This window comes from Myxocyprinus asiaticus, chromosome 2, assembly GCF_019703515.2.
Source record: "Myxocyprinus asiaticus isolate MX2 ecotype Aquarium Trade chromosome 2, UBuf_Myxa_2, whole genome shotgun sequence".
NCBI classification, from domain to species: Eukaryota; Metazoa; Chordata; class Actinopteri; order Cypriniformes; family Catostomidae; genus Myxocyprinus; species Myxocyprinus asiaticus.
This window is the reverse complement of record NC_059345.1, coordinates 10738434-10754854: the sequence shown is the minus strand read 5'-3', so window position 1 is coordinate 10754854 and position 16421 is coordinate 10738434. Positions and strand designations below refer to the sequence as shown.

The 16421-nt window shown below is 36.7% G+C and overlaps 1 protein-coding gene across 1 annotated transcript; it reads left to right on the top strand.

The window, feature by feature from the left end:
* The first annotated feature begins 248 nt into the window (after nt 1–248).
* LOC127415738 (polyamine-modulated factor 1-binding protein 1) lies at nt 249–14940 on the top strand. Its single transcript, XM_051654610.1, has 5 exons — nt 249–356; nt 1629–1801; nt 4230–4304; nt 4474–4567; nt 13739–14940. The coding sequence occupies exons 1-5, from the start codon at nt 264–266 to the stop codon at nt 13739–13741; spliced, it is 438 nt and encodes a 145-aa protein (XP_051510570.1). The 5' UTR covers nt 249–263; the 3' UTR covers nt 13742–14940.
* Nucleotides 14941–16421: the final 1481 nt, after the last annotated feature.

Here is a 16421-nt window from a genome sequence, read left to right as displayed (position 1 = left end):
ACCAAACTGTTTGGGTAGTCCTGCCCCAAACTCATGCCTTTGGATGAGCCAGAATTTGATGTTGATGTTTCGATAGTGCCACTTTTATAGTTGTTCTGCACATTAAACTAGTATAGGAGCAAATAATTCAACATTGAAAAAATTGCACATCTCACCTTTCATGTGTAAACATTTCTCTTTTTCTTAAGGCTCGGGCGTCTGAGGTGTTACTGACGGAGCTGCATACCCAGCTAGCACGTTCACAGCAGTGGGCACAGCAGCAGATGGCAGCCCTGCAGTCCAGAGAAGAGGAGGTACTCTTGCTGAAGATTGAGGTGGCTTCTCTTAGAGAAAACTACCAGGCTAAAGTAACTCAGGTCAGTCAGATTATCCCAACATTTATGGTTCTCAGCTGGTGGGTCTGTTCTAATAGGGCTGTGGACAGCAGGAAAGAACAATGCTAAATGCAATTAATAAAATGGTTAAACTAACTGTATAACTATGTATAGTTTGATAAATAAACAGGCTTATCAATTTTTAAAAGGGAGGAGAGAATGCAACCAAAAAGGCGATATAAAACTACTGTATTTGTGTGCTAATTCATTTTTTAATTTAATATGGCTAATACTAATACAGTATTTGGCACTGAGTGATGTTATTAATTCATTTACAAAATAGTAATTGTCTTATTCAGCTTATGTCATGTTAAAGAAATAGTTCACCAAAAAATGAAAATTATCTCATTATTTACTCACCCTCATGCCATCCCAGATGTGTATTACTTTTTTTCTTCTGCAGAACTCAAACAAAGATTTTTAGAAAAATATTCAGCTTTGTAGGTCCACACAATGAAAGTGAATGGTAACCAAAAATTCGAAGCTCCAAAAAGCACATAAAGGCAGCATAAAAATAATCCATATGACTCCAGTGGTTTAATCCATGTCTTGGTGATTCCAACTGGTTTTGGGTGAGAACAGACCAAAATGTAACTCCTTCACTATAAATTGTGACATCAGCAGTCTCCTTTGGCGATCATTATTTAAAGCTTGATTACACTTCCTAGCGCCATCTAGCGCTTGGCGCAAGTGTCAAGCACTAGGAAGTGTAATCAAGCTTGAAATCATGATCGTGCCTAGAGACTGCTATGGCAAGATGTACAGTGAAAAAATAAGCTGTTCTCGCCCAAAACCGATTAGATCACTTAAGAAGACATGGATTAAACTACTGAAGTCATATGGGTAACCTTTATGCTGCCTTATGTGCTTTTTGGAGCTTCAAATTTCTGGTCACAATTCACTTGCATTGTATGGACCTAAAGAGTTGAAATATTCTTCTAAATAAACTTGTTTGTTTTCTGCAGAAGAAAGAGAGTCATGCACATCTGGGATGCCATCAGGGTGAGTAAATGATGAGATAATTTTCATTTTTAGGTGATCTATCCCTTTAATAATTTTGCATATTATTGGGCCTATGCAGTTAATGGTAATATTAAGGTAATTTAAGGACATTTTATTATTTTATCCTTTATCTGCTGGTACTTTTTTGGGTCATCACTTGATGTTGATTGTAAAATCTGGGTTCTGAAGCAATACCAGTTAAACACCACTGATTTATATTATTGATGTATATTTGTATCTCTTTTTGTGCAGGTTGAGACTCTGTACTCACAGATGAACGCTGTAGATCAGAAGTACAGTGCAGCTGTTTGTGAAGTGGATGTTTTGAGGCAATGCTTAGGTGACGCACGGAGTGACAGCTCTCGCCTGCACAGGGAAAGTGAGCTGGTCGTGACCAATGTGAACCAATGGGTGAAGGAGCAAAAGTAAGACTACAACATAATGCACTATCAAAAAATTACCATGGTAATACCATTAAAGCATTTACCATGATAATCCAATGGAATTAATTGAAGGACCTTGGAGTACTATGTAAATATCATAGTTTGTGAATATGGTAATCATTCAGTAGCATGGTGTGTATATACAGGTGCATCTCAATAAATTAGAATGTCGTGGAAAAGTTCATTTATTTCAGTAATTCAACTCAAATTGTGAAACTCGTGTATTAAATAAATTCAATGCACACAGACTGAAGTAGTTTAAGTCTTTGGTTCTTTTAATTGTGATGATTTTGGCTCATATTTAACAAAAACCCACCAATTCACTATCTCAAAAAATTAGAATACATCATAAGACCAATAAAAAAAACATTTTTAGTGAATTGTTGGCCTTCTGGAAAGTATGTTCATTTACTGTATATGTACTCAATACTTGGTAGGGGCTCCTTTTGCTTTAATTACTGCCTCAATTTGGCGTGGCATGGAGGTGATCAGTTTGTGGCACTGCCGAGGTGGTATGGAAGCCCAGGTTTCTTTGACAGTGGCCTTCAGCTCATCTGCATTTTTTGGTCTCTTGTTTCTCATTTTCCTCTTGACAATACCCCATAGATTCTCTATGGGGTTCAGGTCTGGTGAGTTTGCTGGCCAGTCAAGCACACCAACACCATGGTCATTTAATCAACTTTTGGTGCTTTTGGCAGTGTGGGCAGGTGCCAAATCCTGCTGGAAAATGAAATCAGCATCTTTAAAAAGCTGGTCAGCAGAAGGAAGCATGAAGTGCTCCAAAATTTCTTGGTAAACGGGTGCAGTGACTTTGGTTTTCAAAAAACACAATGGACCAACACCAGCAGATGACATTGCACCCCAAATCATCACAGACTGTGGAAACTTAACACTGGACTTCAAGCAACTTGGGCTATGAGCTTCTCCACCCTTCCTCCAGACTCTAGGACCTTGGTTTCCAAATGAAATACAAAACTTGCTCTCATCTGAAAAGAGGACTTTGGAACACTGGGCAGCAGTCCAGTTCTTCTTCTCCTTAGCCCAGGTAAGATGCCTCTGACGTTGTCTGTGGTTCAGGAGTGGCTTAACAAGAGGAATACAACAACTGTAGCCAAATTCCTTGACACGTCTGTGTGTGGTGGCTCTTGATGCCTTGACCCCAGCCTCAGTCCATTCCTTGTGAAGTTCACCCAAATTCTTGAATCGAATTTGCTTGACAATCCTCATAAGGCTCGGTTGGTTGTGCATCTTTTTCTTCCACACGTTTTCCTTGCACTCAACTTTCTGTTAACATGCTTGGATACAGCACTCTGTGAACAGCCAGCTTCTTTGGCAATGAATGTTTGTGGCTTACCCTCCTTGTGAAGGGTGTCAATGATTGATCTGTCAGATCAGCAGTCTTCCCCATGATTGTGTAGCCTAGTGAACCAAACTAAGAGACCATTTTGAAGGCTCAGGAAACCTTTGCAGGTGTTTTGAGTTGATTAGCTGATTGGCATGTCACCATATTCTAATTTTTTGAGATAGTGAATTGGTGGGTTTTTGTTAAATGTGAGCCAAAATCATCACAATTAAAAGAACCAAAGACTTAAACTACTTCAGTCTGTGTGCATTGAATTTATTTAATACACGAGTTTCACAATTTGAGTTGAATTACTGAAATAAATGAACTTTTCCACGACATTCTAATTTATTGAGATGCACCTGTATATAATATATATATATATATATATATATATATATATATATATATATATATATATATATATATATATATATACACCATCTGATACTATAGTATGTATCTCTGTACCAAGGTACCGCCACTACAATGCACATATTTTTTTGTTTTTTGAAAGGGTGGTAAGTTAATCACACATTACTATATCAGAATCAGAATCAGAATGAGCTTTATTGCCAAATATGCTTACACATACAAGGAATTTGTCTTGGTGACATTGAATACTTGATCCTGATCGGTCAATCACAGAAATCTACTGCCAAATATTTTTATACTGTATAACTGACCGTTGTTACAGGCAACCGATTTCCTACATACTGTAGCTGTGCTAGTTTCATATCTCTTGTATCACTCCATGGTCTCTTCTCATGTAATATAATAATTTCAACTCAAATAAATTTTTATCATCCATTTATTTGTTTATTTGGTAAGTAGTCATGCAATAAGCAGGAATAATGTACATAATGTTACAGTGCCTCGTCCCTTTTCGAACCTGTATATAAATATTAGGAGTATAGAAAGTGTCTGTGGTGTATAAGAACTTTTGCATCCAGACGGAGGCACTGTTATAATGGCCGTATCATTATCATTCAGCATCGTGGTTCATTGTGACTGCAGCTCGCAGCTTTCTCACTGCAGCCCATTATCTCTGCCTCTGCTCCTCTCCAGGAACACTAATGAGAAACTGGCACTCAAGATCAAAGACCAGAGCAGGACGATCATCCACCTGACAGCTGACAGAGAGTAAGCCCTGCTCACCCTGTCCAAAGCCGTTTCCGTTCCTCTCAGCTTGGAGTGTGTACAAACATGGATTTTAGGTCCAAGTAGCAGGGAATGTGCTCGCAAAGGTAGAGTGAGTGTGCATGTATGTGAAATGGGATTAAACTGTAATGTTTGTCCTGTTTGCACTCAGTCACCTTCAGGAGAATGTAAAGAGTCTACAGGGGGAAATCAGGAAGCTGAAAGCTGAGCTGGAAATGGAGGGAATGGAAGCAGAAAAACTGATGGTAAAACTCAAGCACACAGCCTTTAAATATATTCCAGCACACAGCCTCCAAACGTAATCAAGCACAGCGTATTTACATACTGCAATACAGCCACTAAACATACATACATACATCACAATCAAAAATAGAGCACAACAGTGCCTGCCTTCCTTTACAGCCATCTTGGATCCGGAAGTGTTTTTCCATAGGGATTTCATAAAATCCTTCATGAAAGAGTTCTTAGCCACGAACCAAACAAACCAGCTCCGAGGTGAATCACAGCATTACAAACTTTGATTTGAAACAAAAAAGTATTTTTTTTTTAAATCGGACAAAAAGACAAAGGTACAGGACTGTGGACCTTATGTTTTTCATGAGGGTGTGAACTACAATCCCATTAATCATTACAAATAACATAACTGAATTAAAAACATGTAAAAATATAAAACTATTGATTTTAAATTGTTAATTATTAGTATAGAAATAATATATTTTACGTTTATTGCAAAATGCTGTATTTAGATATATACTAGGTATGTCCTTATACCATTTTTTATTTTGTATTTTTTTTAAACAAGTACGAGTACCGATGCTTCCTTTTTGGTACTCGCCTATACCGAGTCTGATACCTGTTTTTTTGTTTTATTTTTTCTGAAATTCCATATCAATGGTTTATTTCATTTTTTTTTCTCATCAAAATGGTGTTTAAATAAATGAATTCATTAAAACTTTAATCAAATGAAAATATAACAATTCATTCTCAACATAATATTGTATTTTATGTGCTTTTATACAAAACCTTACAGCACAATCCAAAACACAACATTGGAGTTATATTTTGTCAAATAAACTGCTGCATAACAGAGCATCACAGATGTGTTACTTAAATATACTACAATTACTATTGACTGTATTACCAGGAATAGTACATAACTACATACAGTAGTGACCTATTTCTGTCGTACATTTTTCGCTTTAAATTCAGCATTTATTTTGATGGAGCTTTTATTTTGAAGTGTTTATGTGTTGCTATGAAGGTAGCTTCTCAGTCTGGAAAGGCCGGTCGCTATGTAATTTAAAGTGATTTTTAAATAAATATGTAGTCTGTACGTATGTTCCTCACGCTTCAAAGTGAATTAGTGCTCTGCTAACACATGATTGTGTTTTCTGTATATGAGTCAAGGAGCTCTGAAAGGTATGAGCACGTTGTGTCTTTATGTCAGCACAACACCGGCTCCACACATTCACAAGAACTCAAATTTGAAGCATGCAGCACATGTAAACTAGATATTTATCTCATTAAATCGCAGCTTTTGCAGTTAAATAATCCCACTAGGACATAACGTGATTTTAATTAGTTATCTGAATGTTTACATAATGACATTCGTATGTCGGATGGTATCGGAGCATTTTTTATGCGTACGAGTACAAGTGCATGAGCGCGGTATTGAGCCCAATTCCAAATCCAGTATCGGTAATGGGGCATCCCTAATATATACAAATATATAAGTATTTTGAGAGTATAGGGAGACCAACTCGATTGCATCATCGTATATGAGTGACGCGTTTTTAAGATGCCATGTCAAGTTAATAGAACTTTTAAAGTTGTCTGCGTCTAGCTTTTTTTAATGCAAGAACAGGATCGGTATCAATGAACTCTCACATTTTAGGCCATGACCACACTAATCAATTTTCATAAAAAAAAATAAAAATAAAAAAACATACTGATTTAGCTATGTTTACGCCTCTCATTCACACTGTAATGGCGATTTCCTCCATGAAAATGGAGGACTTTTGAAAACCGCATACTTTGGAAAACGATGACATTAGAAAACTGAAAACTAGGGCCTAGGTTGCTCAGTGAGCAAAGACACTGTCTACCACCCAGTGTTGGTTACGCTACTTTTAAACTGTAGTTTGAAAAGCTACTCGTAGTTAAGCTACAGTCAAGCTACCCTTTTGGAAAAGTAGTTAGCTACACTACAAGTTACCATCAAAAAGTAGCTAGCTACGTTGAAGCTACTTAATGAGGCAATTGTTTTTACAATGTTACAATCAAACCAGTAATAATAATAACAAAAATAATCATCATCATTATAATTAAAACATTTTAAATAGTGTGCAATATAGCAGGCTAGTTAATCAATTTAATAAATGAGGACTAGCATTACTCACCTGTATGTGTGTCCTTAAATTTGAGCTTAAAGTCTTCAACACAGACAATGTTTTAATCTTTGGTTTGCATAAAGGTGTAACCTTTACTGTTCGATTCTTTAAGAGACATGAACTTGGATAAAAAAGGCCATCTTCCCATTCTGCCGCCATTTCTTACTGCATCATGGATAATAAGGATGTGTGTGTCGAACTTGAAATATCGATACTTCCAATCATTTATTAAAAAAAGTAAAGGTAATTTTTCTGTTGTGTTGTCTATTAACAACAAAGTGTCTGAAACATTCTTTGATTCATAAAATAGAATGGTTTTCTTTTATCATTTTCAGATTTACCCGCCCCTGTACGTCTTGTAAATGTAAAAACAAACTGTGTGTGGTTCATCCCTTTACATAACCATCAGATAGTCTCTTCTTATCTAAGTGAGCTGTAATAAGCTGCCTGATTTAACAGTAGATGGCGATAATGCACTATTTTAGTTTGTGGTCTGCCATTACAGAAGAAGAAGAAGCCTGATTCTGAGCAGCAGCCAGAATACAATGCAAATTCGTTAGACGTTTTGCCGGTAGAAGTTTGGCTTCTAAGGAATAAAGAAGGCTATTAGTTATAATCTGACCAAAATATGATGTAGCATTTGGTCATGCTACACTGGTACTTGCTGGACAAAGTAGTTCACTACTGTCAAGTTACACTGTTTTAAAAGCAGCTGAGCTACTGTCAAGCTACTGAAAAATTAGTTAAATTAGTAGTGTCGCTACTTGTAGTTAGCTACTCTCCAACACTGCTACCATCCCTGGAGTCCTGAGTTCGAATCTAGGGTGTGCTGAGTGACTACAGCCAGGCTTCCTAAGCAACCAATTGGCCTGGTTGCTAGGGTGGGTAGAGCAACATAGGTTACCTTCCTCATAGTCACTATGTAGTGGTTCTCGCTCTTGTTGGTGTGCGTGGTGAGTTGTGCATGGATGCCATAGTGTATAGCGCAAGCCTCCACATGCACTCAGCAAGTCACGTGATCAGATGCACGGCTGACTGTCTCAGAAGTTGAGGACACTGAGATAGGTCCTCTGCCACCTAGATTGAGGCGAGTAACTGCACCACGAAAAGATTATTGGGAATTGCACATGCCAAACTTGAACGGATTAGTGTGGACATTTTTGCAATAGTTTTTATAGTCTTCACTTGGTGGATTTCTAACATTCATTTTTGTGGCTAACAGGTGGTGCCATGTGCCGTTCCAACCAAACAAGTCTTATTTGAATGTTAACCCTCAAATCACCAGTCCAGTCTGATTTTTCCTCTACTCCTCTTGTTCATCCAAAATGACCCAATGCTGGCCATTTCCTATTACATCTCCCCCTTTCATTATTTTCTCTCTTCCTCTATGTCTCCTCTTCTCTGTTATCCCATACTCTCATACCTAGCATCGGCGAGACCTTCTTTGTTGTGATTTGGTAGGTATTTCTATCAGATGCAGAGAAAAAGGTGTCCTATAACCAGAGTGAAGGTCTGTGTCACCATTATCCATCTCATTCTGGAGTGTCTGTCTTCTCGCTGTGGAGTGATCCAGCTCTGTAGGTAAAGGCTTATCTTCTGTAATAGGTTTTGATGTGATTTACACTTGTGAAATTGGAAAGGAAAAGTTTAGAGATGATTTGAGGAACTTTTGGCATGGTGGAGGCCGAGGGCTGGATCTGCCAGTCTGAGGTGTTGACTGTACTGATGAGCCCTTTCTGTGGGGTTGAATCAATTTTCCTCCCTGTATGTTCTCAAGGTCCAGAACCTGCCCCACATCCCATCTTATTCCATTATTAATGGTGGGGAAAGAGCAAGAAAGTCAGTGACCTGCTCTGGGCCTGACTTTACTGAGTTATGCTACTTACAAAATTTTAGATTAAGAAAAGTTGAAGAGCCACTGAAGCAAGTATTTAATTGCACCACAGACCATGACTCTCTTGACTAGTCATGCAAGGCACAAGGTTGCATGTTTAAAGGAATAGTTCACCCAAAGATGATAATTCTCTCATTCTCTCATTTACTCACCCTAATGCCATCTCAAACTTGTATGACATTCTTTATTCTGGGGAATGTAAACAAAGATATTTTGATGGATATATGATGTGAATATATCCATCCAATGCAAGTCAATGGGTCCAACACTCTCAAGCCTAAAAAAGGACATAAAGGCAGCATAAAGGTAATCCAGAAGATTTATGTGGTTTAATCCATGTCTTCTGAAGTGATATGATCAGTTTTGGGTGAGAACAGACCTATATGGACATTTTTTTACTATAAATCTGGCAGTCTTCTAGGCGCTATCTTGATATGAAGCTCGATTACACTTCATCGCACTTGATGCATGTGCAGAGCAAGTTTTCTTAGGGTCACTCTATTTGACCTATACAAAATGTGCCTTTTCATAAAATGTCCGATGTGTTTTAGAAACTTCACACACAATCATGAGGGTCTAAATGAGTTAACTCGTTTTTAGATTTTTCAATTTAATGGACAAAAGTTTTTTTTTTTTTTTTTATTTATTAAAGAAAAACAAAAACATTTAATAAGATTTTAAAACAAAATCAAACTGCTTATTTTCTAAGAAATAAAAATATTTTTTTTATTCCAAACTACTTAAACCAACATTTATTTTTTCAAGAATTTCGGCTTTTCACGAGATATTTTTTTTTTTATTATTTCCCCCGGATGGTTACACCACATTTTTTACTTTAACCCTGAGAAAAAATATCAAAAATATCTTTGAACTTTGATGAAAATGTTTTTTTTTTTTTTAAGTATAGGTGTATTCAAGAAATTGTTTTGTGTGAATTGCATTTTTTATGTATTTTTGAGTAACTTAAAATATCAGAAAACAAATGTTTATGGGTAATTCACACCAAAAAAATGCACATTTATTATTCAAAACTACTCTTAAAGCAATTATATGAATTTCATTCCATTTCAGTTATACTTCTTTAGATTCAAATTTGAATTACAATTCTTCATCCTATTTGCTACCGCAAATCAAATTCAATTATACATCGCACACAACCGTGTTTACTCTTAACCACAACACTAACGACACACTTACTGCCCATTTCTTAAGACTCAATAACTAAGTGAAGCTCAGCTAATGTTCCCGAACACTCCAAATACCTTCAGTATTCTAAGAAAGAAGGAGTAAATACAAATAAATAGATAAGAGATCAAACAGCATGCTCACACAGGGTGTGGTTTATTTATGACATGCAGGGCTCGTTCTGCATGCATGGATTCCCAGCTTTCATTAAGTGTCATTACCAGAGCTCTTAGGCCAGGTGTGGCCTTACAAATCTGCTGAGACCTGACACACAACTTACAGATACAAGACAAAATGTATATGGATGAACTGCTCATGCCCCTAGAGGAACAGTAAGGGTGCATAGGGACAGGAAGAGGGGCTTGAGCCTTTGGATGAGTAGATGCAGCTATTAGTAAATCAAGAACAGTATCACTGCTTGATTTGTTGTGATAAATAACTTATAATAGCCTCAGTCGCTCCATCAAAAATGGATGGCTGAGTTTATACCACTGTGGTGGACGAGGGTAAATATGGTCATGTTTTATGGCAAGCCTTGTTCAAGATCATCGGTAGAGATGTTTATAGCTGTGCTCTTAGCTACGGCCTTGTTTTTTTTCTTCTTCTTCTTTACTAATGCATACATTTTTGAGGAGAAATAAAAGAGTCACTTTTACAAGACATGCTTTCCTCCCCCAAACCTCGCTATTCATTAGCAATTTCTACTTTCCAGTTCACTTCTTGCAACGTTCCCTGATTGATGGAAAGCCTGCCATGTTTATTTGGATATCGGGGAATGAAATATTCATATTGTACGCTTTTCCAAGCAGAAGTTATCTGGGTGCAGCGTAAATGGTACTTGGGATTAGATTTTCACAGCAGATTGCAGTTATTAAAGAGAAAAAAAGGAGGGGGTACAGAGAAGCTGCCATCTTCTGGGGAGGCAATCTATTTCTTTTCACGCAGTCTTGGAGTGGCTGCATAGCCTCTTAATGCACTGGAGCAAAAGTGCTTTGGTCTGCAACCTTTCACGCCTTCCTCTCCCTTTTATATGATTGAATACTTAATAACTTTGACTTTGCTTTGAAAGCCTGCGCCATGGGGCCTGTTTCGCCTGCCTTATGGTGAGACTGGCGTACCTGGGTGTTTGTCTGCTGCTAACTGCCCTTATTACTAGCTGTCTGTCAGCCTGTTGCCTGCAGCTGAGCTCATTTGGTGCCACGTGCGTCTTCGGCACGTCATTTTGTACTCTTTATCTTAATATCAGTCTGACTTTTAATGAAGCACTAAATCTATTTCACCATAAGTGGTGTGGTTGTAGGCGCTTGATTCTGGCTTGCACTGTTTCTCTCTCCATCTGCCTTTCCCTGACATGCACAGAGCTCATTAACGCATCGAGTGCTTGCAGCCCTCGCCGAATGTGACCCTGCCTAATTGTGCAGCAGGTTCATTTGCTCTCCCTGCATGATGTGGTGATTGCTTATTTGTTCTCCTCGGGGCGTCTCTCGCACATTAAAATGATTGACTCATTTCATTCTGGGCACATTTACCGAGCTTTATTTGATAAGCTTGTTTCCCATGGAACCCACATCTATATTGTTCGCTTGCTCAAAAGTTATAATGTCTACCACTGTGGATTATTATTCAAACTGCTGATTATTTTGCCATCTAATGATCTTTGTTTGAGTAATTTTGCATGCACGGGCCTGTTTATCCTTCCCGGAATTAAGCGGCACAAAAGGTCTCGCATTAGCCATGCTGTTGACGTCGCCAACAAGCCCATTGTATATGCTAAGCTGTCCGGCACATGCGGTGAACAAATGAAGGAATACAGGGAACTGTGACACCAGAGATGTTCACTTTTAATAAAGGGTGAAATTTACATGCAGCCTAAGATATGCTGTGCAAAAAAGGATACCTATTTGGTTAATAAGCTGGAATTGTTTTCCACAGAGAGCGCAAGTCTTCACTAAAAGTCCTGATGAACTCTTCAAGATAGAGAGTGCTCATTATATCTGGGCAACTTTCCATGGATATCTTCAATAGCCTTTGACCTTCATCTTGTATGCAACAGTGATCAGACCCTCAATGTGTTTAAAGAAGAGTAGAGGAGGGGGAAACCAGAGCCAGACAATACTTGCTACTTGTATAGAATATAAGCAGAACTTTTTGTTTACATGTGAAAATTAGATTTTTTTTTCAATTTCTGAAGGAAATATAAGTGATGTATGGTTCTAAATATTTTTTAGCATGTTACTAGGCAGCTGCTAGTGTGTTCTGGATGGTTGCTATGTGGTTTCTAGGGTGTTCTGCATGGTTGTTAAGTCAAAATTGCCCACCCTTAAGTCTCTATGATATTCTGGTCGCTAGATATGGCTTTGGTCCCTCCTTCAGTGTAAATCTATGGGGGGTTTTTCCCCGTTTTATCATCTGCCAGACAAAAATCTTAAATTAAATTGCTAGAAAACTAATAGCACACTTCTCCCCAACAAGCTGCACAATTCGAGATATTATTCAGGTCTGTAGTAATACGTAAGGCTAGGGGTTTGTTCAAAAGTCCATTACAATACCTGTGTAAACTTTAAGGAAACTGACTTTATACATCCACTAAAAATTCAGCTTAAGTCAGTCTTTGCTTACTGATATTCAAACCACTTTCCCAGTGGCCAAAGCTGGAAGTGTGTTTGAACAAATGGGCACGTGAGCTTCAATTTTTGGTTGAAATGTCCATAGATTGGCGTAATACCATCAACAGGAATGCATATTTTATTAACCATATGCCCTAACCCTAACCAACCCTAATTTAACCCTAACCTTACCCTATCCCTTACTGTCAGTGGAGTAAAAATTTTATCTTAGAGGGAAAATGCAACCTCCAAATCACTCTCATCATTGATTATGTGAATGCGATTACTTCCTGGTTTCCATGGAACCAGATCCAGAGTCTCTATCACACTATCAGTAGTGCCATACGAAAAGGTAAACACATTTGAATTGATGCAAAGTTAGTAATTTGACGGAACTGAGTCGATGTCAGGGAACCGGAACATTCGTTGACAACATGTCGAGTTCCTGTGTGATCGCGTTGCTTAATTTGATGGATAATGTCAGTGTTTAATAGTTACTGTTTGAGGTTAATTGAAACAAGTAATGACTTTGTGTATGGTCAGGTTCTTGAAAATTAAACCATTGCATCCTATTAACAGTAATACATTTTCAGGCAGCCCACAATAGCAGCTTTGATAGTCTAATAGTGGAAGCTTTAGAAACAGTTGAAAAAACATACAAGGTGGGGATCGTTTAAAAATATTATTACAAAGAGAAACATTTTATATTTATCAGATGAAGGCAATGGATTTTCTGGGTTTAAATGAAGAAATTGACTTCAGTCCTTTTCTTTAAATAGTTGATGTATTTTTCCTATTGTGGTTATAATTTATATTTTATATATATATATGTATATATATATATATATATATATATATATATATATATATATATATATATATATATATATATATATACATTTTTTCTCTCTCTCTTTATTGTGACATCATTTACTATGATATAAGTACCTAGATATACTCTACCTAGTGGATTTCTTACACTAAATTATGTGTGTTAGTGATTTCTTCTGAGCAGGTGTGCCCAATTTAGCAATAATGAAGTGAGAGTCACTTCTTAAGTCACTTTCGTGTGTTGTAGGCTGCACCCTGAAGAAGGCATTTTTGCAGATACGCGTAGGTTTGCAGCCCTCATTTCTCCACTGTTTTTAACTGTTATTGTTATAGTCATCGACAATAAAGGCTTTTAAACTATATTTTTGATCTGGAAGTGTGCCTTGATTTTCCTTTTTTCTTTTTGGATTATTATTTTCTCATTCAAGAGCAACTTCATATTTTTTGAAGAACTTCGGAGTATACCGGATTTTGTTTTTTAAACCACTGCATTGTGCTTGCTTCCTACAGTGAACAGTCAAAGAGCCAGATTAAGAAGAAGAAAGCACTTCCTGACCAACTGCAGCTTAAGCGTGTGCCTGCCTCTGCCTCTGCCTCTGCAAGTGCCTGTACCAGGATCTACCTGTATTTCACAGAGTGCCTTGAAACCTTTGGAGAGAAGGTCACTAAAAAGACTCATCTGTTGCGACAGAACTGTTTTAAACACATTATGTCCAAAACCAAACAATCTCTTGAACCTTTTCTCAATTTCTCAGTACGTTTACAGTACATGCGCAATTACAATAGAGCTAGTAAAGCTATAGTACAAGTGTGCTGTCCAGTCTTCATCTGTCTGTCTAAGCCGAGGCTAATTGTGGTCAGATTTAGGTGTATGCTGTGTGAAACTGAGCTACAATCACATTGTCTAGGTCTGTGAGTCAAACACTGCTTAATCGGACTGGTATGATTTCAGGTGGGCTAAAGTGTTTACATCAAATTTGAAAAAGACAAATTATTGTTTTAGTCCGAATGAAATAAGAGTGCATGTAAACGTTCTGATAGACTCAATAGGCCTGTAAACCAGTAAACTCTGATAATCCAGAGTTTAGGAAAAACATTGATAAAAATGACAACTGATTGCTTGCTATACTTCTAATAGTTGTTTTGAAGGATGTTTAAAGTTAAAAATCATTAGATGAATTCAAATTAAGATGTTTTCATTTAATCCAGTAACTAGTTCATGCCTAATTTACGTTGATAAGACTTGAAATAACTTTAGTGCTCTGTGCTAAACCTTTGACTACTGAAATATTCCAGAATTTCTTCAAATGAAGAATTATTTGATTATATTTAATGTAAATGATACCGTGAGATATTTTCTATCTGCTACATTTTTACCACAATTTTAGTTTCTAGATTTGACAGTGTGTAAATTGTAATGCAGTTCAAGTTTACAATGTGCTTCTGTTATAGTTCTGTGTAGTTTGTGATTGTGAAAAGTTAAAGGTTATATTTGTATGTGCATTCAATCATACAAAATGTCTCATATAAATGAGTGTCTAATACAGTACATTCCAATAGATATTACATCGAAGGCAATGGAACGTTTTCAGTAATGTGTCAAGTTCAGTCAGCCAGCTCGCATTAATAGCATTTTTAAATGATGAATTAATGCCATTCCTTATACACTTTGCCGTCATGCATTCTGTCTAAACAAAAATCAGTTTATACAATGGAACCTGTTTCCATTTGTAAGTTTTGCCTTTGCATTTGCAAGTAAGCATTAAATAAAGCAATTAAAAAATAATAACTCAGCTATCACCTAGCAATGCCCTCAATCCTATTTTTTGTCGCAAGCCCTTTCGACATTTAATCATGTGCACGATATGAATTATAGATATCAACATTTTCATTTGCATTAGTTAAAATGCTTTTTCTTGATATCAGGAATGGAATTACTGCCAGTGAAAGAGCTCATTTTTATATCAGTAGTTACATTTGCACTAGTAAAAATGTAAATTCTTGTTATAAAATACTCATAGAAAGAAACATTTTTGATATAAAAAATAGAATTTCAACTTGTAAAAAACGTAATTGTTAATATCTGTAACTGCTTTTACACTAGTAGAGTTTCACAATGATCTGTCATTCATACCGATTTAAAACGCAATTACAGATGCCTGTGATATCTGTAAATGTATTTGAACATGTTAGATTTATTTCAGATGTCTGGAAATGGATTTCAAATATCAATAAATTGGGAAGTAATTATAGATATCTAAAAAGCTTTTTTACTACTTTCAGTCACACTACAGATGTCTGAAATTAGCATTGCCACTAGTGAAAATATCAAAAATGAGCTTTTTTACTAATTGTAATTCAGTTGTTGATATCAGAAATGGACAGTTGCAGTAGTAACTGTGATATTAAATATGATTGTTTTTACTAGTACATTGCTGATTTGTGAAATGAGAATTTTAATGAGTAAGATATTAATTATAGATATCTGTAATTGTGTTTAAAGCAGAAGTGAATGCCAGCTTGTAAAATTCTACATGTGAAAACGTAGTTACAAATGTCAGTAATTATGTTTTGCACTAGTTAAACTACTAATTCCATTTTTGATATCAAGAATTAATGTTTTTACAAGTGCAAATGTAATTGCTTATATCAAGAAAATTCAACGGTAGATGTCTATAAATAAAATCCTGCACGTGATTAAATGTCAAGGGCTTGTGATTTAATTTTCTACTTTAGGTTGTGATGCCTTTAAGAATTCACTCCAAAATGCACATCCTTCTTGTATTGTATTAATGCATGTTGCCCTCACATATTCAGAGTATTGAGTGTGCTGAGAGTGTTTGTCAGCGAGGGCTTGTTTGAAGTGTTCCGAGTCAATGGGAGTTGAACCCCACGTGTCTTAAGTGACAAGCAGGGCTTAATTCTCCCCATATGGGATGAGCGGGCCACCTCTTTCTGCTCCACCAAAATCAATAGGCAACATTCTATCTAGTGCAACAGTCAATAAGCAACACTTAAGGTGTCTGTAGAAACTAAAAGACGCCAATAATTGTTATTAATACCCTGAATTTCCCAGAGCACTGCGTTTAAGCCCAATTCTAGTGTAACAAGACTTCCACAAGCACTGGTTGTGCCTTGAAGCTACTACATATAACTGTAATCACATGCAAAACAAGCTTGTGATTATGTAGTG